Raw genomic sequence first — 25,667 nt, forward strand, 5'->3', positions numbered from 1 at the left:
ACTTGTATGCCCTTAAACTCCTTTGGCTCCAAAGGCCTCAGTTCTTATAATTAAATCTCCTCAACTGCTATTTTTCAGTTTCCTATTTTGTTTTTGTTTTCAGAGGATTTTGGTGGATTTGCCTCCAAAAATGCTCCATGGAGCTTTAAATTTTACGGTTTGGAGGTATTTTGAAGAGTTATCATATCATGCAGTGTTATGGTATATGATGCAGTGTTTACTCTCATGCTAAAGAGCGATTTTCGCAGGTTCAGTACCGTGTTGAAAAGGAATTATCACGTGGCATACGTGAAGAAATTCACGAAAAATTGCAGGTCGTATTGAAGATTTATCAAAAAATCCATTTGTAACATCGATTTGTTAATGTCAGCTGTAGTTTCTGGAGATGTTAACAGTTTCATCATTCTCTGTCTTCCTGAACTCCGAACATTCTAACACAGAGTTGTAATTAGGATTCTCTTAACCCAACAAAAATGTTTGTGGCTTTCGTTTCGGATTAATTTGAAAATAAGAAATTCAACAAATTGAAGCTTTTAACGAAGTTAATGATAAAATTTTCGAATAAGAGATAGTTTATGAATGCCCATATCAGGCTGGTTAAATGCCCTATCAATAAAAAAAATAGATCAGCCATACAGTCCTCCCACAATCATTAGTCACTTAACGTATCCTTTCACCACAAAATGCTTGTTAATTCGGGTGTTAGTTGACCAAATATTAAGCTTTACATTAATTTCAGTCATTAAATGCTTCCTTTTTGAGTTCAAGTGTGTTTTTATTTCCAGTTTTGTTAAAAAATTACATAATTTACCGAAACAATCAGCGTTTCTCAAAACCACAATTATGGGTCATAATTGTAGCCCGTACCAATTATTAGTCAAATTGCTCACAATTATTAGTCACATAGAAGTCCATGGCAACACCCAAATATCAACATAGAAATCAACGCGTTTCTGGAAAACATTGAGGGGCATTTGGGTTGAGCTATAGCAACCAAGAAATGTTTTGCTTTGCTAGCAGAAAAGTTACCCATGATTGTGTGAAATTTGGTAGATGTTGTAACAATTATGGTTAAATTTTATTTTGCAAATAATTTTTAAATTTCGCGTTTTATTCGCTTAGTTTCATTTGGAAACATTTTTGCGATATTTCAACAGATAATTATAAACGTATGACAAAAACTATTCAAACAGCAATTTTACTGTTATAAAGCACACACATATTATGTTTAATGCATTTTGATAATATTATTGATAAACTAAAAATAGTAGTATGAAAAAATTATTTTAGTTCAATAGATATCAGCAGTTAAAATGACCGGTGACCAATAATGGTGTGTGAGCCATGATTGTGGGGGGACTGTATAATATTTTTACTTTTTATCATTGAAGCAATAAATCAACGCTTTAATTACAATCTTTCAATGAAAATAGAAGATCTAAATACTGATCTGATAGAAATATGATACGAAAAAAATATTACAAGAAAATATGGCCATTTGACATCCCTAACTATGTTTTTATACCAAAAACCTATTGATATCTAAAATTTCGCCAAAATGTTAGCTTTGAAGTTATGCTTGAAATCAGTTTCTACCATTTTCAATCAAATTATTCGCAAATATTGCAAGTGGGAATTAAATATAGCTGTAACATAAATATGCGCATCAAGCCCGCCCGGTTTCGGAAATCGGCTATTTTGACTACTTTTATTATAAAATTAGTTTCTCAAAAACTGTAAGAGATATAAACAAAGAAAATGCTCTAACACAGGGGTGAGCAACGCGCGGCCCGCGAGACCCTTTTGTGCGGCCCGCGAAGCTTTTTTCAAATTTTAATGCATTAAATTTTCTCAACAATGCATTGTTAGGAAAATTTACATGACTTGATCAAATATGCACTTATCTTAAGGTTGCCGGGCAATCTGGTTTTATCCGGGTTTGCCTGGATATTTGATACAATATTTGGGAACAGTGCGGCCCTGTCCGGTTGCCCGTATTTCATTAAAATATATCCGGATTTTGCCCGGAATTTTTCCCTTTATTTGGCAAATAAAAAAAATGTGTTGTTAAAATTATTATTAAATTATATTCAGCCACCGAAACAAATTTTTTAAGCAGATTTTTCAAATCTTAAAATAAGAATTTAAATCCGTTTATGAATTTTGATGTAAACAAATTTTTTTCAATTTCTTTTATTCGGATTTTTGTTGAGTCATTTATGGGTTTTGACAAAATTTGCCCAGATATTGCCCGGACTTTTGGTCGTCAATTTAGGAATTAAAAGCCCGGATTTTGTCAGGATTTTATAGAAAATTGCCCGGTTTGTACGGCCCGGATACGTGAGGAATAAAAATCTAGCAACCTTAACTTATCTGCATTTGCTTCACAATCGTCAGGTTGTTAACTTTTTTTGGCATTTTAAGCATTTATTATGTTCTGTTCAAAACTATAAATGCAATATTGTTTATTTGCGTAACGTAATATTGAAATATTTTAAAAAAAATACATTTTTCTCATTAATTTAACATCCTAAAATCCTAAGCAAAATACATTAAAGTGAGTCGGAAGAGCAGCTGAATATCAGAGGAATTTCGAAGCGCGTTAGTGAAGTCTTTATTTTTTATTCAAGCAAAAATAAAGTTATATGTGAAAAAACACGTTCAGCAGATAATTTTTATAACATTTGTGCTATCCAATTCGGTAAAAAGGCTTCACATACTAACTAAAAAAATTAAACCAAAACTTTGTGCATTATTTTTTATTTCTGAATATTGACATAAATTGAGAAAGTTTGATAAATAAAGCCTGGGTGAACGATTTTCGGTTTCTATTTATCAACATGAATCAGCCGGCATCAAAGTTACCAACAAAAATTATTTGTTCTTGGTAAAAACAATAGATATCTAAAATTCTGTGATTCGACCCAAAAGGTTTTTGACAATAATCTGTGATGCTTTTCCAGAAATTCTATTGAAAATTTAAATCCAACATCGATAAATTGAGTTATTTCACATATAATTGGCATTCCACATTACCGAAGTCATATTAAATCTTTAGAAATCCTATCCCAATGATATCTAAATAAGATTAAAAATTAAAAAAAAAAGAATAAAAAGTATAGAATCAAGAATGTAGTTTTGAAGATATTTGTTGAAAAATATGTGATTGAACAGTTTTCTGTGATTTCTACAACCTTCCTTAACATCTCAATGCAATGATCCAATACAGAACTTCAATTTAAAAAACAGGGTTTTCACCGTTTGTAGGGAAAAAAATCTATGCTTTGAGGACGAGTTTTACTTGTGGAAAAGAATAACAGAAAATCAATTAGCGATTTAACGACAAACGCTAATAAGACTGCGATTTCTTTGAATATATATTTTTTAACACTGTTAGTTATCATTGTGGTAAACTCCAGAAGATTTTTAAATGGAACGGATGACAAATATTACCATTGGTTTAAATAATAATGTTGTTAGAACGAATGTTCGCTCAAAAGTACCTACTACTTAACAATTAAGAGAACTTAATAATGACAAAGATGTAGTGATGTTCCTTTTCAATATAGGGTATTTAAAAAGTCGATTTGAATTTCTGTTTTTAAGCACGTGAACTCTCTTTTTCAGAATCGTTGTTATAAAATTGACGTGAAGCTCTGCTAATTATAAAAAAAATCAACATTAAGTGCGGCCCGCCGACAAGATTTCAAATTTAAAATGGCCCGTTGGTTGAAAAGGTTGCTCACCCCTGCTCTAACATATACAAATCAGATGTCCGCTCATGTGCATATAGTTTTCAGACTCCTCCTATCTATTGGAATATGGGAAAAATGAGTATTCTCCTTAGGATTTGTATGATTTATGATCGTGCAAAGAAAAATCGGAGTGAGCTTTCAGATTTTCGAAATATTTGCAAATGTTTTTTTGCTTCCAAACTTTAATTCAAATTAAATAATAAATTGATTCTAAAAAATATTAATACTCAATTTGATTAAAGGATCTATGACCATTTTGATAAATTTGAAACGGAAAACCGGGTCTCTAATTTTTTCTTATTCTCAAATTCTGCAAGTTAATTGCATCAAAGAAACTAAGAAACTAATAAAGGGTCTAAAAAAAGTGGTATTTGTGAACAAAATACTAGATTTTCAATCTTAAAATTGCTTCGAGTTCCACCGAGTTCCACGCTAGTTTTATATGGTAATGATTCCTCTTAACACCAAAAATAAAACCCACATTGGCTGATGGTGCGAAAATTTGCGCAATTCGATAAACTTTTTTTTTGAAAATCGTTTATATATTACACTAAATGCTTTCTACAGCGCTTCAGCAATTTCAAAACACATCATAGTGTACTAAACAATTGTAGATCTTAACTTTTTCCAACTTTGTTTCGAAGACTAAAAATTGTTTTATCTTACCTACAACGTTTCAGATTTTAAAAAACTGTTTTTTCAAGGTTCTTTTTTTTAACATCATTGTAACTGCTTAGAATGAAATTGTAGAACTTTGGCTTGTTTAGCAAAGTTATGTATTTTGTTAAGATAAACAACTTTGTAGAAGAAACCAAAGCTCTAAAATGCTTAACAAAAAAGTTAGCTTTTTATCTTGCTATTGGTGGACCCCTCGACTCTATATTTTATTTCAAAGTATGCGCCTTGTAAAACTATGCAATGTTGTCGAAGACATCAAAAGTCTATCTTTTCATCCCTGGGCGCTATTAACTTAGTTCCACTAGATTGATGTTCTGTACCAGTGTGCATTGGTTGATAATTAAGACAAACTAAAAATTTAGAAATATGGGGTTTTGGTAACAAAGCGATATGTATGTTCCAATAGCTGATTGGAATCGTTTATATCACATTTTAGATTCCTGTTTTCGCGGCATAGTTCCAAACACAAACATGTAACTCCAAAAAGTGTTCTTGGAATCGTTTTAAGAGCGAACAAACGCAAGATAAACCAGCTCATTACTCTCCTGCTATCATATAGGTGCATACACCTACGGAAAAAAAACCACGGGCTATCCCTTCCGTTCGCAGGAATCCATCAAACGGAACCTGATGATAATGATAGCCCCGAGTCTACTTAATGGGTACTCTAATACCACGGCTCAGGCCACAATCACATCATGGCTTAGCCATTACATACCTAGGTACGCGAGCGAGCAAATGTCTAAAGATGACCCAGTTTTATAACCCATCCAACAACCAGCATCCATTCGCAGCTGATGGGAGGAGCGCAGTTATGCTGTGTTGCAGCAGCAATCGATTGAGTTTCTATTTATCTCTATAGGTAACTAACGCAGAGTAATCTGTGCTACCATCATCAAAAGCTAGATAAATTTATGAAGATGAGTGAGTCATTGCTCTCTACACTCACTTTTGCTGATGATGATGAAGAAACTGCTGCTGCTGGCTATGGTTGAGGTCCTATCCTTTGGAGCTAGAGTTTAATAGGGCCAACGGATTCTGCAAGCTGTTGCTAGAGTTAGATTGAACTTAAAAGCTCAAACAAACCATAGCTGCTGTTGGTTGCAGGTCTTTTGTTTTCCTGATGAAGGAATAAAACTTACTGTATGTGAATAGAGACTAGAAATGCAAGTCATTCATAAAATTTACCGTTGATCACTAATGGAGCACCTCACGGCCTGTGAACTCGAACGTTCATCGATAAACTTTCCGATTGATGGTTAAATTACTTTGGACTTGGGAGCTATTTCCGACTCCATAGCAGCTGGCGAAATGACAAACTAAAAAAGTTCACCAGATTATTCACGGTACTAAAGTATATTTTGAAGTTGAAGCAACAGAAGTAAATACATCAAGTCAATAAGGAAAAAAATGGGATTAAATCATTTAGGTTTTATGCTTTTGACAATTCGAAAAAATATCAAAACCTGAACCTTTCTTCATTTTTGTTTCGTGATATCTCGATTTGTCTTCCACTTTCCGACACCGGACAATCACCCTATGTTTAGTAACTGTCATTTGATTCAACACTTTTCTATCTTTTTTCGTTCCTATTCAATCCTATCATCACATCACTCAAACACACGAATCATCTTCAAATGGTCACCCAGAACGATGGCAAGCTGGTGCCAATCTCAAACCAGACGAAAAAGGTAAACAACACACAAGTTCATGATACATATATAGTTACTTGTTCAATGTTAAGTTTGTTTTAATATTTGTCCATTCTTATATGTTGCGTTGAGTTGTTAAGTGTGATTTTGTCTTCTAGAACACAATTGTGTTAATCTTCCGTTTTTTGTTTACTCCTTTTGGTTTGTGTTTATTGCTAGATTTTCAAAATAGTTTCATATGCAATGTTCAAGCGGTTGTCATAATCTGAATGGAGTTCTAAGCTACCGTTGCATTCTGCTTGAGCGCTAAAATTAAATTATGCTAGTCAAGCGATGCAATTGATAAGCTTTAGCATTCGACTTCTTCGAACATGATGTTTTCAGCTAGGTTAGAAAATACGATCAAAATTTGGATTCATTTATTGCTGATGACACATTCCAACGTGGCGTGAAATAGCTTCTCCGGACTTTTTTGAACTGTTATTATGTTAGTTAAGTTAAGTTAAAATTACCAAACTTTCTCATAGTCTTTATTTGAGGATTCACCAAAAAAATTTTTAAGCTTTATTTCTATATTTTTGTTTTTCCTTTTAAAAATAAACGAACTAATTAAAAAATCAACAAAATTATGTTCGATTTGCAAATACCCGACTATCAGTAGGGTCAAAACATCTTTAACCTTCATCCGTCCCTGAAATTTTTAAATACCCGTTACAGTCCCTGGAGTGTCTATTTGACACTCTTGACTTTAACTAATAGGTATATCTCTCTGGTTTCCCAACCGATTTAAAAAAAATCAAAGTTTTGGAAACCTCGTGTTTTTTCGGATTTGTAGACTTTACGGAAAATTGAAGTGTTATAGGTAAATAATGTCTGAAAAACATATTTGAGCTACATTACGAGGTTTCCAAAACTATAAATTATGTAAAAATCGGTTGAGATAAAAGTCGTTTTAAACGAGGAGTGTCAAATTGACGCTCAAGGTCTGATTAGGTAGTTTTTTTCACTGGGCTTACAGAGAGCGTTAATAAAAAAGTAATGATGCAAAATTAAAGATTTCAAGAATTCATTGAAGGTCCCTGAAAACATTGTTTTATTGGATGTACCCGAATAAAGTAACAGCCTCCAAATATTGTCATATTGACACTCAAGAGCGGTTTAGGGTTAAGAGCATATTTCCCTTATAAAATTTCACAACAAATTATGACATGATTTTAGGAGGACGTGAATGCCTTCATTCGTGTTTTTGTAACTCAGCTGAATTCCAACTGATTTCTATGAGGTTTATCGTTCATAATCGCCTCATCATTTTCAAAGAAGATCTTTTTGTTTTTTTGTTAGAAAAGTTTTGTCTGATCGAGAAGTAGGCGTTGATCAATTCGGAGCGCACGCGTTTTTTTTTATCCTCTCGTGATTTTTTTTTGCGAAAAGTTAATATAAACTTAAAAAAAAGCATCTATTTATATTGTGTTTACCAGTTAAAGTCGGTAAAAGTGAAATATCAAGCGAAAAAAGCGAGTTGTTCCATGTTCAGAGAGCCATTTCATTTTAAATTTACCTTCTTGGTAACATTTCGTGAAGATAATCTAATGTTTCGGGAAATTAAAAGGTTCCGAAGATTTATTAAAAATGTGTCAAACCATAACTTGATTAATGTATTCTATTGTGTGGAGAAAAAGAATTATAGAGGATTGATAGGTTTTCAAACTTGGTAAAAAACCAGGATTGGGGGAAAATAAAAATGTTCCTTCACGGTGTAACAGTTCAAAGTGGCGTAGAGTGCTTCCGATCATTGACTTTTTAATCGGAAAATGCGGCTTCCATTTGTTGTGCACATTGTGCTGGGAAATTGCTGCGGTGGTGTTGGGGTTCTAAAATGCTATGCTTCTTAACCCTCATCCGCATTAGGGTGTCATTTTGACACCATTGCAAGTTTGAAGGCTTGTAACTTTTTTCAGAAGCTTCAAAATACAAAAATTTCTTCAGGGACCCTAAATGAATTCAAAAGTTCTTCAATATTGCATCTTTACTTTTTTTATGGACGAACCCTGGAAGCCTGGTCAAAAAAACTCCCTTTTCCGACTTTTGGTGTCATTTTGACACCACAAAAGTAAAATTTATTTAAGTCGTTTAAATTATTATGAACTTCACATAAAACTTATATCAAAAGAAACCTTGTAATGTCAGTAAAATATGTTTAGAACATTATATACAGCTAAAGTTACAAGTTTTCTTGTTATTCAGCATGAAAGAAAAAAAATCCAAAAAAACATGCCTCACGAAAACTGCTGTTGTTCATATGTTACACGTCCAAAAAAATATTTGCCTTATGCATATGAAAGCTGAAGTTAATGCCTACATCATGAAGACAAGAAATATGTTTTTAAATTTTTTTAATGAAATGGTCACAAAAAGTTCAAAAAAGTGGTCTAAAAAACCTACTTTTCATTCGATTGCTAGTAAATACTGTTTGAGCGATGGTAGAGTTTTAGAAAAAATATGACAACAAACTTTATTAAAATTCTAGCATTTTGCTGTCTTTAGATTTTTGATGCAACAATTGCCGACAGACGAAATAACGATGCGTGTCGTGCATTTCTTCGTCTGTCGGCTTCGCTCTCTGCCCGAATCACCACCCACCGTACCTACTCGGAGAGCAAACAAACACGTTTTGCTGGGCGCGGTGCTTGTAGTTCTAGAAATTTAGGAATGATTTTACGTTTATAATTTTTATATTTTTGTGAAATCTCACAGCGTGATTTGTTGCACCTCACTAGAATGTAGATTAAATTAGCTTTCCAATTAATATACTTTTGATTGGTCCAAACAAAGTAAAAGCACTGAAAATCCGGGTACAACCTGATGGTTGACCACAAAAACAGATGAAATTTCAATTTGTAAAAAAATTGCGCAAAGTAGTGAACTTTGAAAAATTCCAGTAATTTCAATTTTTGTTGCATCAAAAATCTAAAGACAGCAAAATGTTAGTATTTTAATAAAGTTTGTTGTCATATTTTTTTCTAAAACTCTACCATCGCTCAAACAGTATTTACTAGCAATCGAATGAAAAGTAGGTTTTTAGACCACTTTTTTGAACTTTTTGTGACCATTTCATTAAAAAAAATTTAAAAACATATTTCTTGTCTTCATGATGTAGGCATTAACTTCAGCTTTCATATGCATAAGGCAAATATTTTTTTGGACGTGTAACATATGAACTACAGCAGTTTTCGTGAGGCATGTTTTTTCGGATTTTTTTTCTTTCATGTTGAATAACGAGAAAACTTGTAACTTTAGCTGTATATAATGTTCTAAACATATTTTACTGACATTACAAGGTTTCTTTTGATGTAAGTTTTGTTTAGATCGGTCTAACACGCCAAAAGTTATAACGATTTGAGCTTGTGGTGTCAAATTGACACCACAAGTGCTGATTAGGGTAATGAAATCTAATGCGGATGAGGGTTAAAAAATGGTTTTTGATAAACAAAATATTAAGTGCGGTTGAAAAAAGTGTTTTTATGTTGCGTTTGCCCCACGTTTGTTTATGTTTTGAGGAATGAAGCGGCACTGAGATAAGTATAAGTAGGTATAAGCACTGTATAAGTATCTTAGCTCAAGTAAGCTAAATAATTTCCATTTCGCTTACAAAAAAGGTATGTCAACGGTTACGGCCTTACATACCTTAACACAAGTCGGAGCACCGTAGATGCCATCCGCTCGGTCATCGAGGTAGCGGACAGAGCCAGGCTGACCAAGAGGAGAGGGCTCCGCTTTTGCGCGATTGTCACTCTGGATGTGAAGAACGCCTTCAACAGTGTCAGTTGGACAGCGATTGCGTCGTCGCTCATCCAAATGAGGATCCCGGCATATCTGTATAGGCTTGTGGAAAGTTACTTCCACAATCGCCAACTGCAGTATATGACCGGCGAGGGTTTGCGAACACAAGAGGTTTCGGCGGGTGTTCCACAGGGGTCAATACTCGGCCCGGTTCTGTGGAACATCACTTACGACGAACTCCTACGAACGAGCCTCCCATCGGGAGCCGAACTCGTAGGATTTGCAGATGATGTAGTCCTCTTGGCGAGGGGCTCCTCAACAGCGGAGGTTGAGCTACTGGCCACGGTAGCTATCCAGGAAGTGGAACGCTGGATGCACTCCAAGTGCCTGCGTCTAGCCCACCACAAAACCGAGATGGTGCTTATCACCAACCTGAAATCACCCCAAACAGGTACCATTGCCGTTGGACCATGCAATATCGTGTCCAAACGCGCAATCAAGTACCTAGGGGTGATGATTGACGACAGGCTCAGCTTCACGAGCCATGTCGAATACGTGTGCAAGAGAGCGGCAATGGCCACGGCCGCACTCACACGAATGATGCCGAACTCCTCGGCTATCCAAAGCAGCAAAAGGCGGATCCTGGCAAGTGTGACCACTTCGATCTTGCGGTACGGAGCAGCGGCCTGGAGGCAGGCCTTGGGAGGAAGCTGTAACCTGCAGCGACTTAGCAGCGTTCAGCGGCTGATGAACCTGCGGGTTATCAGCGGATACCGGACCATGTCGTCCGAAGCCGCCTGTGTAGTAGCGGGTGTTATGCCCATCTCGGTTTTGCTGGAGGAGGATGTCTATTGCTACGACAACAAAGACACGCCCAACCTTCGAGATCTCGCCAATGAGGACTCGATGTCCAACTGGCAGCAGCTGTGGGACAGCTCAACGAGAGGTGGACCCATCGTCTGATTCCGCACATCGGGAGCTGGATCGGAAGAAGGCACGGTGAAGTGGACTTCTATATGACGCAATTCCTGACTGGTCATGGATGCTTCATGAAGTACCACTACCGGTTTGGACATGTGGCTTCGCCATATTGCCCAGATTGTGGCGACGAAGAGGAAACACCCGAACATGTGGTGTTTGTCTGTCCGAGGTTTGCGGCGGTACGTACTTCCATATTTGCCGCCTGTGGGCCTGACACGACAGCAGATAACGTTGTACAGATGATGTGTGCGGATTCCAACACTTGGCATGCGGTCAGCGATGGGTTCACCCGGATCATGACTGCCCTGCAGAGGAGCTGGAACCAACGGCAGTCCGCGAACGGTGTAGGATGACTCCATCGGCGGGGAGCATCTGAGTAGTGTGCGTCCGATCCCCTGATCGAAGCTACAAAGATAAGGCATCATCTTCTGCGTAGCGGAGGTCAGGGGTGCGCCGCGAACGTGTGTAGGATACCCCAGTGTCGGGGGGTATCCGAGTAGTGCCGCTTCCTAAGAGGGAAACTGCGGGGATAAGACTTTACCTTCCTCGTAGCGGATCTCGAGGGAAGAGGGTTAACCACTGTCGGGGGATACCCACGGGTAGAGAGGCTCTCGACGCCGGGCGAGCCTCTCGAGTCGGTGTAGGATGTCGTCACCGTCGGGAAACATCCGAGTCGTAGCGTTCCAAGTCCCGAATGTGTGCCGTGACAGGCGCGAGTCTAGGATAAGCTGCTCTCGATTTGGCACACAACGGGCAGGAAAATCCGCGGGCCAAAAATCCTAGGGTTGCCAACCAAGGGGGATAAAGAAGACCGGACAACGGTCGGAATAGACTGACCCCATCGACGGGGGGCTGTCGAGTAGAGTGCGTCCGACCCCACGGTTTGAAGTTACAAAGATAAGACAATACCTTCTGCGTAGCGGATGCCGTGGGTGCGCCGCGTTCGTGAGTAGGATGCTCCACCTTCGGGGAGTATCTGAGTGGAGCGGTTCTCAACGACAGAAGCTGCGGGGATAAGACATGACCTTCTTCGCAGTGGAAATCGTTGGGAAAGGGTTATTCCACGTTCGGGGAATACCCACGGGTAGAGTGGCTCTCGACGCCGGGCGAGCCATTCGAGTCGGGTTAGGATGACGTCTTCGTCGGGAATCATCCGAGTCGTTGCGTTAAGTCCCGCGCGTGTGCCGTGACAGGCGCGAGTCTAGGATAAGCTGCTCTCGATCTGGCACACTACGGGCAAGGTGGCAAACTTCGAACCCTGAAGATAAGAGGTCGGGCTTCGAGTCGTTAGAGGAGAGGTCAGGCCTCAAACCTTCAGGCGGAGAGGTTTGTGTGGTCAACCCCGAGTCTTTATGATAAGAGGTCGGGTCCCGAGTCGTAAGAGGAGGGATCAGGCCCCTTACCAACAAGAGGAGGGGTACAAGTGGTCACCTCGAGTCATTACGAGGAGAGGTCAGATTTCAAGTCGTTAGAGGAGAGATCGGGCCTTGAATCGTGCAGAGGAGAGGTAAACCTCGAGTCGATGCGAGGAGGGGTCGGATCTCAAGTCGTTAGAGGAGAGATCAGGCCTCAAGTCGCGAAGAGGAGAGGTTTGTGTGGGAATCTCGAGTCATTGCGAGGAGATGTCGGTTCTCAAGTCGTTAGAGGAGAGTTCAGGCGTCGAGTCGTAAGGATGAGAGGTTTTGCTGAAAGTGGTCTCGTTAATGAGTATTGCCTTTGAGCGCATTAGCGCGAATAGACCTCCCACTATTGAAGCATAGTGTACTAAACAGTTCGAGGTGGGAACCAGGTCTGCGGCCCCAGGTGGAGTTTAGGGAGTAGGGAGTATACACGGAGTATATCATGAGTCTTCCCATTGTACCCATGGACCCAGAGTAGCAAACTGGGGGGACGCGGTGGCTCGCCGTGCCTTGGAATACAATCCGTAAACCGGGATTTACCACCTGTGGTTACCAACTAAAAAAAAAAAAAAAAATACCTTAACACAAAAACTAGAAAAGACTATGGAGGCAAAATAAATAACACTTGCTTCTTTTCTAGACATCGAAGGGGCATTCGACAACGCATCTCATTACTCAATCGAATCAGCTATGAAAAGACGAGGGTGCCACATGGCAATTATTGACTAGACTAAAACCATGCTGATAGATAGAACCATTTATGCAAGCTTGGGAGGACTTACAATCAAAGCCACTCCAACAAAGGGATGTCCCCAAGGTGGGGTTCTATCACCGTTGTTGTGGTCCTGGATAGTGGACGACCTCAATTAAACTTGTATCCATGGGATTCGAAGTTTTTGGCTTTGCAGACTGTGCGGTGTCACAATACTGTTCAAGGCTAACATCAACCCAATCGGTAATCCAGGCAAACCGGCAACACTTCGCCTCCCGACTCGGGGTCCAGTCTCATCGCGAGTCGGCGGAGGAAGCAACCCAGGGTAAGTGTTCTGAAGGCCTACGTCGGCACCGCCAATCAGGCGATTCCACCGGACGGGGCCCGAATCCCATAGAAGTAGGCATAGCTTAAACCTTCAAGAACGGACAACATTAGAGCGAAGGTTGGAGGACCGAATATCGAACAAGAAAGGTGTAAGAGCGATCAAATCTTTTCTACCAATTACAAGACGAGGTTACATTTTACATTTTGGGGTTTATTCTCTAAACTTTCTCCCTACAGACGTCACAGTGGTATATACTTGCGGTTTTTCTGTTGTTTTGGGTGCAAAACCTGACGACATTTTTGCAGCACAGTCGTTGAACGATTCCGGTTAGTGTTGATCTTGGAAGGTGCAGAACGGTCCGGCGTCCCGGAAGGGCCCGAATTCAGGACTGGGATCTTCTGCACTCTACCTGGCGAGAAATACCGTGCTGTGTGAGAGTAAACAGAACTCCTTTTGCAAATCCGACGTTTTGTTGTTGATCGTGCGTTGTCGATTGATTTGCTCGATGTTAATCCGATCGCTTGGTTATGATACGATCGTAGGTGAATCAGGTTATGTTATGTCCTAATACCTCTTCTCTGTCCGTTGTTTTGTTGTGTCACCGTGCTTTCGCAGGAATTGCCAAGCTTGTTTAAATTATAAATAGGGAAGGAAAAAAAAGGCCCTCTTGGACCTGTCCAATGAGGTTAGAATACCAGTGACGTCTACAATTTCCACGTGTTTACATTGTTTTACATTTTGTGTTTCAATTACCTTTTTCCTTTATGTTTTTTTTTGTCGATATACAATTTTAACACTTATAACGCATTGTTTTAACAGTAACTTTTGTAGCTGCATGTTAAGAAAAATTGAAGTAAAAGTTAACCACATTTTACCGTTTCGTTCATAATAACATTTTTAGTTTACTAAGAGCAAACGCACCAATACGGGAGTATACGCGGCCCGATTTTGCTCATTTCAGCGGACCGATTTTGGTATACACACTCTTTCGCGCACCGGGTGGAAGCATATTATTTTTAAATTGTGCATTGCACTGAGAAAACCTGGGAATGGTTGCCAAAGAGAGCGTGCCTAGAAGGTCGCAAAATATGGCGGCTTAGAAAGTCTGCCTGCAACGCTAAAGCGTGCCTCGAAGGACGCGAGCGGAGAAAACCTGGGAATGGTTGCCAAAGAGAGCGTGCCTAGAAGGTCGCAAAATATGGCGGCTTAGAAAGTCTGCCTGCAATGCTAAAGCGTGCCTCGAAGGACGCGAGCGGAGAAAACCTTTAAATGGTTGCCACAGAGAGCGTGCCTAGAAGGTCGCAAAATATGGCGGCTTAGAAAGTCTGCCTGCAACGCTAAAGCGTGCCTCGAAGGCCGCGAGCGGAGACAACCATGGAATGCTCGCTAAAGAGAGCGTTCCCGGAAAGCAGTAAAGCATGGCGGCTTCTGGAAGCTTGCCAGAGAAGTAGAGAAGTATCTGAAAGGCCGCCTCATCAGGTCTGAAAACTTTAGCCAGAGCAATGAGAGCGTGTCTCGAAGATTCTCGTTTCGCAGCTTCAGCTGAAAGCTTTTTAGAGAGTCAACAACGTGCCTCGAAGATCGCTGCAAGAGAGAGAAGCTCCCTAAATGACAGAAACTTTGAAGTTGTGAAACAGCTTTGAAAAAAATAAGAGTCTCTCTCACAACGAAACAAACGGAATCTATGACAGAGAGAAAGGCAGTTACGAAACATCGTCAAGCGGCAACGGAGCGAAAATTTAAGTTTTTTTTAACTGCTCGGTTATTTTTCAAAGCGTCAAAATGTCTGAAGTCGGAAAATTTGTCAAGGCACCCATAATCCCGAACGTCTGCGAAAAGCCAATTAAGGTAGGCAAACACACCTATATGAAATTCGTCCAACAGCCAGCCAGCAATAACTTTTTCACTTCGAATTATGTAGGAAAACAAAATAGCGGAAGTCGGGAGATACGTCCGAGCCCCGTCAGTTCAGGAACCAGTTTACGAAGAATATTTTGACCTCGGTGAATCGGAAAATGCAACAGAGACGCCTGTTCAAGGTAATGCGGATTTTGCGAAGCGGTTGGATGAATTCGGACAGCTACTTCAATCGCTGATTGAAAAATCCGTAAGAAGTGAAAACCAGCAATCGGTATTGGTCGACAATGACTGGGGGCGCAACACTGAGCAACCAGCGCCGCTACAGGACGGAGCAAGTGGTTCGATTCGATGGGATTTAATTCCCACTTTTCCCAAGGATATTCCTTCAAACAGACTCTGGGAGGCGTGGCAAACCTTCTTAGAGAACTTTGAAATTGTCGCCTCTCTATCAAACATGTCCTCTGCTCGTCGTTCAAAATTACTCTTTCTTGCTATGGGCGCTAACCTTCAGAGCATTATAAGAGCAGCCCATCTAAAACCATGTTTGAACGACCCCCAGTGCTATCAAAAGTTCGTTGATAATGTCGGGAATTATTTTAAATCAATGACTGATACAGCTGCTGAGCATGAAGCTTTTTCTGTCATGCACCAGAGAGTCGGGGAATCTACAGTTAACTTCCATGCTAGACTAACCGAAAAAGTACGGCTTTGTGGGTACAGCCCCAACGACCAGGATCGCTTTGTGAGAGCGCAATTGCTCAAAGGAATGGTCAACAAAGAATTGGTGAAAGACGCAAGAACAGATGGTCGAGCCACAAGTGAAATCGTAAAAGCAGCAACACGAAGAGAAGCCTACGATGCGGAATTAGTATCTGCCAGCCCAGTCATTAATCCACCTGAGGCTCTTGCCGTAGAAAACACGCGACGGAGGAAACGTGCTGGTCCTAGAGGCGAAAATAGAGAGGTTTATCCGAAAAGATATAAAAGGACACCCCCACTTGGACGACGTTCGCGTTGCTGGAGATGTAACCGACAACGACACACAGATGGATTCTGTCCAGCGTTGAACGAACAGTGCAGAAAATGCAAAAAACGTGGACATTACGCAGCAACTTGTCGAATCGACTCGGTGAACGACATCCGTGAAAACGAGGAAAAGAAGCCACTGCACGGATGGTCTGAAGAAGAGCATGAGCAGGTACAGTTCCGTAATTGATTAAAATAAAATAGATTTTCATAACGAAATAAGAAAATATTTTTTTATCAAACGCGAATATCCTTTATTCTTCCAGCAAATAAATGCTATAACAATTCGGGACGCTATAGTCGAATGTCGTTTGAGCTCCTCCCTTGCTTTAAGTTTTTTAATCGACTCGGGAGCCGATGTCAATATTATCGGCGGTAACGACTGGTCCATTCTCAAGAAACAGTATCTATCCGGTCAGGCTAAGCTTGAACCTATAGCGAATCCTGATAACCGACTGCTACGAGCATACGCAACAGCCAATCCCATGACTATTAATTGCGCTTTCAAAGCAAAAGTCGAAGTAGTCGGAGCTTCTAAACCAGTTGTGGAAGCTGAATTTTTAGTTGTTGACGAGGGACGCCGTTCACTTCTCGGTAGATGTACTGCTAATGAATTGAGACTTCTTGACATCGGCCTAAACGTCCATAATTGTGAAGAGGCGGATGATCTCACTGTGTTCCCGAAGATTCCGGGTGTGAGAGTGCGATTCAGCATCGACAAGAGTATTCCTCCAGAAAAGAATGCATATTTCAACGTCCCTGCTGCCTATCGCGAGGCTGCTAAACGTCGTCTCGAAGAGATGGCAGCTCGGGGCATCATCGAAAAAGTAACGTCAGCCCCCAGATGGATAAGCGGTATGTCGGCGGTACCTAAGGGCAAAAACGACTTCCGACTAGTCGTTAATATGAGAGCACCGAATAAGGCCATAAAGCGGGAATATTTTCGGTTGCCTTTAGTAGATGAAATGCGTATTAAACTCCACGGCGCCAAGTATTTCACGAAATTGGACCTTAGTAACGCGTTCTACCATTTAGAACTTAGCAGGGAGTCACGGGACCTGACTACATTCCTGACAGAAACCGGTATGTTCAGATTCACCCGTTTAATGTTCGGAGTTAATTGCGCGCCGGAAGTGTTCCAGCGGGAGATGACAAGGATCCTAGAAGGAATAGAAAACGTTATTATATACATTGACGATATCCTTATTTACTCCCCCACCTTGGAAGAATTGCGCAAAATAACAGCGAAAGTGTTAAAGGTGTTGCGCATCAATTGTCTTACTCTTAATAATGATAAGTGCATCTATGAACAGACACGAGTCAAATTCTTAGGACATGAACTAGATGAAAGAGGATTTCACGTAGAAGAAGCGAAAATTAAAGCTATCCGTCAATTCCGTGATCCTACAACGACTTCTGAACTTAAAAGCTTCCTTGGGCTGGCATCATTCGTGAGCCCCCATATCCAAAACTTTGCAGAAATAACGAACCCTTTGTGGGCCGCTACAGCAACCAAAAACTGGTTGTGGGGCCCCGAACAGCAGAAGGCTTTTCGACTCGTCAAGGAAAGCATCATAACTTCAACAACAACGTTGAGTTATTTTTCAGAAAATGATAAAACGATTTTATATACCGACGCCAGTCCCAACGCTCTCGGAGCTGTTCTGGTACAACAACATAATTCCGCTCCCCCACGTATCATAAGTTTTGGATCTAAATCTCTCACCGAAACCGAAAAAAAGTACGCCCAGAATCAGCGCGAGGCACTTGCTACAGTGTGGGCCGTCGAACATTTTTCCTTCTTTTTGCTAGGGCGCCACTTTACGCTTCGCACTGATGCTCAAGGAGTAACTTTCATTCTGAATAGATCCCGGGAGAACTCAAAGCGAGCACTGACAAGAGCCGATGGATGGGCACTTCGATTAAGTCCATATAATTACGATGTGGAGTACATTCGCGGCAATGACAATATTGCCGACCCTTCATCCCGCTTGTACACGGGACATGATGAGCCTTTTGATGAACAACACAGCCCATGGGAAATAGCTACTCTAGAGTCCAACGTTTCTGGTTTCCTAACAGAATCTGAAATACGTACGGCAACAAAGGAAAATGATATTTTACAAAAAGTAATCGATGCTTTAGAAACTAACATCTGGGCAAAGGATTTGATTCAATTCCAACGAGTGGCTGCTGAGTTGTCAGTCGAAGATAATATGTTAGTGAGGAATGGTTGCGTAGTTATTCCTAAACAACTTCAACAAAAGGCGTTAGACGTGGCTCATAGTGGCCATCCCATGATAGCAAAGATGAAAAGCATTCTGAGGGAACGTGTCTGGTGGCCTAGTATGAATCAAGATGTTCAAAACTGGATTGAATCTTGCCAGGAATGTGCCACCAATGGCAGACCGGAAAGACCGACCCCCATGAAGAGGAAATTCGCGCCCCAAGCGGCTTGGGACACCATTGCAATCGATTTCAATGGTCCTTATGGAAAGCTTAGCGGTATTTCTATTTTGGTAGTGGTCGACTACAGATCAAGGTTTGTTAAGATTTGCTTTAACAGTAGTTTTTACTTACATGAGTTTTATATTCAGATTTGTCATAGCGGCACCTGTCTCTTCCACAAGTTTCGAGCATGCACGGCGTGTACTGGATACGATTTTTGACCGAGAAGGATTTCCGAAGTGCATCAGATCTGATAATGGCCCACCTTTCAACAGTGAGCAGTATAAAAAATATTGTTCAGACCGCGGCATCCATGCATCCTTTTCTACGCCACTGTTTCCCCAGCAGAATGGCCTTGTTGAGGGGTACATGAAACTGGTGAACAAAGCTATGGCCACGGCTATCAGTACTGGGTCCGACTACAAAGAGGCACTGAAGGCTGCAGTTAACGCTCACAATGCTGCGGCTCATTCCATTACTGGTTTCCCTCCGGAAGAAATTATGTATGGTCGGAAGATAAAACGTAACCTTCCTCTTTTGCATTACGGTAAAACATTTCATGATGGAAACTTACTCAGCCTTAAAGACAGGCAGTCTAAGCTTAAAGGAAAGGCACTAGAAGATGCTCGGCGAGGCGCACGAATTTGCCGAATAAAGCCAGGTGACGATGTGATAATAAAGCGCACGGCTCCCGCTAAAGGTGATTCTAAATTTTTTCCACAAAAATACACGGTGGTGCGGGAAGAGAATGGAAATCTTCAGCTTATGAGCAGTGACGGACACACAATTACTCGACACGTTAGCCATACAAAAAAGGTTTCTGAATGGCGTTCACCGAGTAAAAAACCCACATACACTGGCCAAAACTCAGCCACCGAAAACACTTCCGCACGACCGCAACGGCAGATAAAAACACCTTCTTACCTAAAGGATTATGTCGATACTGTCGAGAATTCATCCTAAAAAAAGTGAGAGCTAGATAACTGTCGAAATTTCGAGGAAAACAAATAGTTTTTCTATACAACCTACTTTCAAGGCAGTTCGTTAAAACCTGTTAAAACGAAAATAAATACCACAACATAATCGAAACAAAACATTTTGTTTACTTTTCTCCCACTGAAATAGTGATGAGTTTAAACTTTGTACACTGAAAAAAGTTGCACTGAATATGTAATGGGTTTTATTAGATGAACTATTTTTTTTTATTTTATGAAAACAACATAAAACATGATTCAACTTTTCTGGGTAGGTAAGTTTTTTTTCGTTTTCAAAGGAGAGAAGGAGGAAGATGTGCGGTGTCACAATACTGTTCAAGGCTAACATCAACCCAATCGGTAATCCAGGCAAACCGGCAACACTTCGCCTCCCGACTCGGGGTCCAGTCTCATCGCGAGTCGGCGGAGGAAGCAACCCAGGGTAAGTGTTCTGAAGGCCTACGTCGGCACCGCCAATCAGGCGATTCCACCGGACGGGGCCCGAATCCCATACAGACGACGTAGTTATAGTTCGGGGAAAATATGAGAATGTGTTGTCAAACAGAATGCAATCTGCACTTAACTACGCACTATTCTGGTGCAGGGAAGAGGGACTGAACATTAACCCTTCCAAAACTACTGTGATAGCATTCACTACGAGACGAAAAACTGCACTAAAACCACTAACATTAGACGGGGAAGTGCTAAACTTCGAATCACAGGTGAAATATTTAGGCATCATATTAAATTCAAAGCTATCATGGAATCCGCGATAGAGCATGTAATAGCCAAGGCTACAATAGCTCTATGGGTTTGCCTCAAAGGAGAAGGGAAAAATGGGGACTAAGGCCGAAATTATCCTTTGGATATTTACAGCTTTAATAAGACCCAAAATCTCGTATGCTTCTTTAGTGTGGTGGACCAAAACTGTGCAAGCTACGGCCCGGAAGAAACTAGCGAAGCTTCAAAGAATAGCAACCCTAGCTATAACTGGCGCTATGCGAAGCACATCAAACGAGGCTCTGAATGCACTACTAAATATCCTGCCACTACATCAATTTATTGAGTTAGAGGCAGAACGTAGTGCCTTGAGACTCTCCAAAAACAAAACTCTCTATGAGGGGGATCTTACAGGACACCTAAAAATCCTAAAGATATTTAAAATAAACTCACTTATTGTAAAGAACGATGACTGGATGGAACCCGTTTTCAATCTAGACATACCATACAATGTAACTATCAATGATAGGGACGTGTGGGAGTCAGGTGGACCTGCGGTTCCTTCCGGATCAATAAAATTCTTTACTGATGGGTCAAAAAAGGATAATAGAACTGGGGCAGGGGTGTTCGGACCTAGACTCAGGATCTCAATTCCTATGGGAAACTGGCCAACAGTGTTCCAAGCAGAAGTTCAAGCAATTTTAGAATGCACTTTAGCATGTTTGAAAAGAGGATACAGGTACACAAGTATCTATCTATATATTCTCTGATAGTCAGGTACTTTCACATGTTACTCCAACTAGTATGGGAGTGTATTGTTGCACTAAGAAACCATACGGAACAGAGTATTTTTATTCTGGTTTCCAGGCCACTGTGGTATCTTACACCCAAACTAATTTAGAAATTAATTTTACGTGATTTTTCACGTAAACTTAGCTTTTATTGCATCAAATCAATAGTACGTTCGCTTTGTAGTAACTGCTGTACTTCCATATGACTGACTCATGAATTTCACGTAAAATCTAAGTGAATGGTATTAGTAATAAATCACATCAATAGTACGTTCGCTTTGTAGTAAATGCTGTACTTCCATATGACTGACGCATGAATTTCACGTAAAATCTAAGTGGATGGTAGTGGTAATGAATTTTTATTCGAAAAGGGACTTGTTGTCAGTCAGCTTTCTTGTTTTTTTTTTTTTTGCTATATTCGGAAGACGAACAGTGTACCTCACTGGAAATCCTGCGGGGCCCTAGCACAAGCAATGCAATTCCGATCGTCGGCAGCGTGGAGGTAAGGGTATATTGATTTCCCCGTCGGAAATTAATTCATTTTAAGTTGAGCTTTGTGTTTGTTTCCAGCTTCGGACATAGCTTCCTCCAAGTAGGAGGATCGCGAGAAAAAGCCATCGAGGAGACGATTCCAGTCAAGAAGATTCCGTAAATGCAGGAGGTAAAATGTAGTCAAGTGGCAATGGGAATGCATACCAGGTAAATTATTCGTCAATTAGGATGTTCTGTTTTTATTATTGGAATTTTTCTATTTCCACAGGATTCCACAAGGCAAGAGGTCCCTGAGTTACATTTTTATAATGAAGAATTAAATAAAGTGACAGTGTACGTGTGTGAAATTGTGAACAGTGACGGTAGTTTAAATAAATTTTGTTTACGATAAAATTAAATTTATTTTTATTTTTTATTACCGAAAGTAAAGACGAAAAAATATTATTAGAAAAGATTCAAACATCATTTCAATACTAAAAACATTTCACGTAGCTTTCATCATCACATCGCGTTGAACTCATTTGAAATTCACGTAAGTTTTACGCGATATTCACCAAGCAAAAATTCCTATTAGGGGAGCGTTTACTTATTTTTTTCGTACAGTTTACGTGAAAATCAATTGGATAAAAATTATGTAGTTTTTCACGTAGCCACGACGTTCGGATTATTTTGGGTGTAGGGAACGAAGAAGCAGACCAGCTAGCTAGGGAAGGATCTCAGGGCCTGTTAATTGGACCTGAACCTTTCTGCGGAGTATCGAGGAGTGCCTTGAATAGCCACGTTTGCACATAAAGAGCTTCAAAGTTAACTTCACGTCAATGCTCTAATTTTTATTTGAACTACATATTGACTTAATTAATCTCAAAGGTCCGGATCAGTTTCACCAAAAACCAATCAAAAAAGCTCCTTAATTTTTTTTCGATTCAGATTCCCGTAGACCAATTTATAAATACAATTTTAACGCTAATCTTCGTCCTTCCGGATAGCTACTTTCAAGTTCATCCACTGCACAACACTTGGGTCATTCGTTGGTTGAACTTTTCATAACATAACTTCCAATTTTCACTTGAAAACACTTTCATCTCCAAAACTGAAAAAAACCGGAAGAAAAACACTTCTGCTCTAAATATTTTGTTTCTTTCTTTGATTTCTACAAACATTTCATGCTACCTCCAAGAGCATTTTATTATTCGATATTTCAACTAGGAAATTAACATCACTCTAAATGATCACGATTGTGTTATTTAAAAATTTTCATTAGTAAACAATTATTTAAAAAAAAATATTATCACCCCCGAAGAGCGAAAAACGCGTTCGCTGCTGCCAGCTAGCCATGGCCTCCTCTGGAAATAATGTGTCCAAGTAGAAAAAAAATTTAATTTTTTCCTACAAAAACTGTTGCAAATTTGTTACATCATGATACGATGGGTTAGAGCAAGTTCACTGGTATTGGGAAAAAGTGGTAGATATTTCTAGATTTTGTTTTGATTAAGTCGTATGAGCCACTCGACATGTTTTGAGAAAATCGATGTTAAAGTTTTGAATCACTTTTTCAATTCTCATTTTATGAATACTGATCTAATTTGTCTAAAAATGTGCAAGGCAACGTAAAATTGGACGCAGAACATGCTACTGTATTCGGAAATGGCATTAATAAGGTTCCTATGAATAAAGGTGTACTTACGACTTAATGCATTTTCATTTGGCGCAAACGTCCTTATGATCAATCGATAAGTTTGAGTTCAAAAACTGGTTTGATTAACTCAAATCTTTAGTAATTCATTCGGAGTTAATTGTAGAAAAGCTTCAAACAATAATCCGGTCCATCCTATCCACGGGACTTACCTTCCAAGGAAACCCGGAATTATTGCTTGTTGGGAGTGACCATTTTCAATCCACCTGGACATTTATATCAACAACCTAAGGCTCCGCTGGCACGTTCGAGGAGTGCGAAAAATCATTCATCGCTTTCAACTATGTTGGGTGCCTCTGCAACGACAAAAATAATACTAGCTATTCACACATGGAAAAGTGAAGCTTATTGTACTCACCTGACACGAATTTGCAGCGTCTCCACTTCTTTAGAGAGTTTCCTGCCCTTTTACCTTAAATTTTCCACTCTTACAGAAGCACTTTTCCGACGATTCATAACGTCGTAAAACCACCACGCCGAACTGTTTATTTTGCGTCGTTTTGCAGCACGGCAATGCACGGTAGAGCTAAATGACGCAAAAACCAAATAACACTCAAAAATGAGAAAGTCATCATACGTCCTAAATTCAAATCATTTTGGTAAAGTTATTCATTGATCAAATGAAACCAAGTTTTTACCAAACATAGAATACAACTTTATCAATCATTCTCAGTTAATAACTCATTTTTGTTTATATTGGTTCATACGACCTAATCAAAACAAACTCTAGATTTTGTCACTTTTTGCACATTTCGAAAATTTTGCCATGCAAAAACATTTTCAAGATCCTTGGCCTTCAAGTTTTTCTACAGCACGTGTTGTATTTTCGCATGCTGTGATGCAAAAATAGCAATATTTCTATCACATACGTCTGAAATAGAAACAGTGCTGTAAAAAAATACAACGCCCAAAGATCTTGAAAACATTTTTGCATGGTAAAATTTTCAAAATGATAAAATTTCGACCACTTTTTCCCAACACCAGTGAACTCGCTCTTAGAAATATTCTAGAAAAGTTATATTCCCTACATAACTGAATCCTCAAGCCGACGAAAAAATTTTGTTATTTTTTAATTCTATTTTTATTTTGGCTAAGAAATTACAGCTTTCCCCAAAAAAAAAATCTGATTTTTGCTTGTTATTATTTATAAATTTTGACACGATACCAGCTCTTCATAATACAAAGGTGCTTATCTTTAGTGTTATAAAGTTTGTTCACCTTCTGCTTAGATGAAACAATTCACGCTTAGTCATTAACATAGTATTTGCATACTGCAGAGGGAGGGGAGAAAAGCTCCAGTTAAACACCACAGAAAACCAGCCCCCCTTCCACTAATGAGCGCTAATAATACACACATTTTCCGCTGCATTTGAAATTCAAAGCTGCGGCGCGAGATCAATTCATCCGTTTCTAATCCGGCGATGCTTTATGAACATGCTGTACTGATTATGTGCCACTTCTTACCCGAGGCGTGCAGCCTATAGTCTGGGCCGGGCGCTAATTCGTTTGAATCGATAGCAAAACGAACAAGTGTAATAACTTTGTCCACACGCGATTGTTTTTGAAAGTGATTGTTTAACTTTAAAAGATTAGTTATTCGTGATGTCCATGCATGCTTTCTAATTTGTGAATCTGAATTTTTTCAATCCCGCAGGTATCATCTATCTGAAGTCACATCTGAACCGTTACCTGTCGGTTGATTCCTTCGGCAATGTGCTGTGCGAGTCGGAGGAACGTGACGCGGGCAGTCGGTTCCAGATCAGCATCGCCGACGACAACTCGGGCCGATGGGCGCTGAAGAACGAACAGCGCGGCTACTTCCTCGGGGGCACACCGGAGAAACTTACGTGCACTGCCAAAGCCCCTGGCAAGACGGAATTTTGGAGCGTCCATTTGGCCGCCAGACCACAGGTAAGAGCTGAAACTTGGCCACAGATCCAAGCCAAAGATCGTAAGCCCATTCTCCGCGGAAGGGAACTGATTGCAACTTCTTTTTTTTTTTCTTAATTTTCTAAAAATGAAAAACAAAACAACGAAATCGCACAAACGATGACAGGTGAATCTACGCTCGGTTGGCCGCAAACGGTTTGCTCATTTGTCGGAATCGCAAGACGAGATCCACGTGGATGCCAACATTCCGTGGGGCGAAGATACGCTTTTTACTCTGGAGTTCCGCGCCGATGAAGATGGCCGATACGCACTGCACACATGCAACAACAAGTGAGTTTTTTCTTTGATTCGCGAGTATTTTACTGCACTAGTAATTAAGACGTTGTTTTATCGCTTGTAATTTGGATTATTTTAAGCTATAAGCCATTATTCGTAAATCTTAGTTTAAAAGCTAAGCGTCAAGCCTTAAACCGGCCGTTAAGAGAAT

General features: G+C 40.0%; 1 protein-coding gene across 2 annotated transcripts in view; it reads left to right on the forward strand.

Annotated features, from left to right (window-relative positions):
- The window catches only part of LOC129740383 (protein singed), a 111,244-nt gene that overhangs the window by 73,240 nt on the left and 12,337 nt on the right, over positions 1-25,667 (forward strand). For both annotated transcript variants that reach the window (XM_055732041.1, XM_055732042.1), the window contains exons 3-4: positions 24,945-25,201; positions 25,347-25,510. In XM_055732041.1, the coding sequence (XP_055588016.1) occupies positions 24,945-25,201; positions 25,347-25,510 (421 nt within the window). The remainder of the gene's footprint in view (positions 1-24,944; positions 25,202-25,346; positions 25,511-25,667) is intronic.

This window comes from Uranotaenia lowii, chromosome 1 (genome assembly GCF_029784155.1).
Source record: "Uranotaenia lowii strain MFRU-FL chromosome 1, ASM2978415v1, whole genome shotgun sequence".
Lineage (NCBI taxonomy): Eukaryota > Metazoa > Arthropoda > Insecta > Diptera > Culicidae > Uranotaenia > Uranotaenia lowii.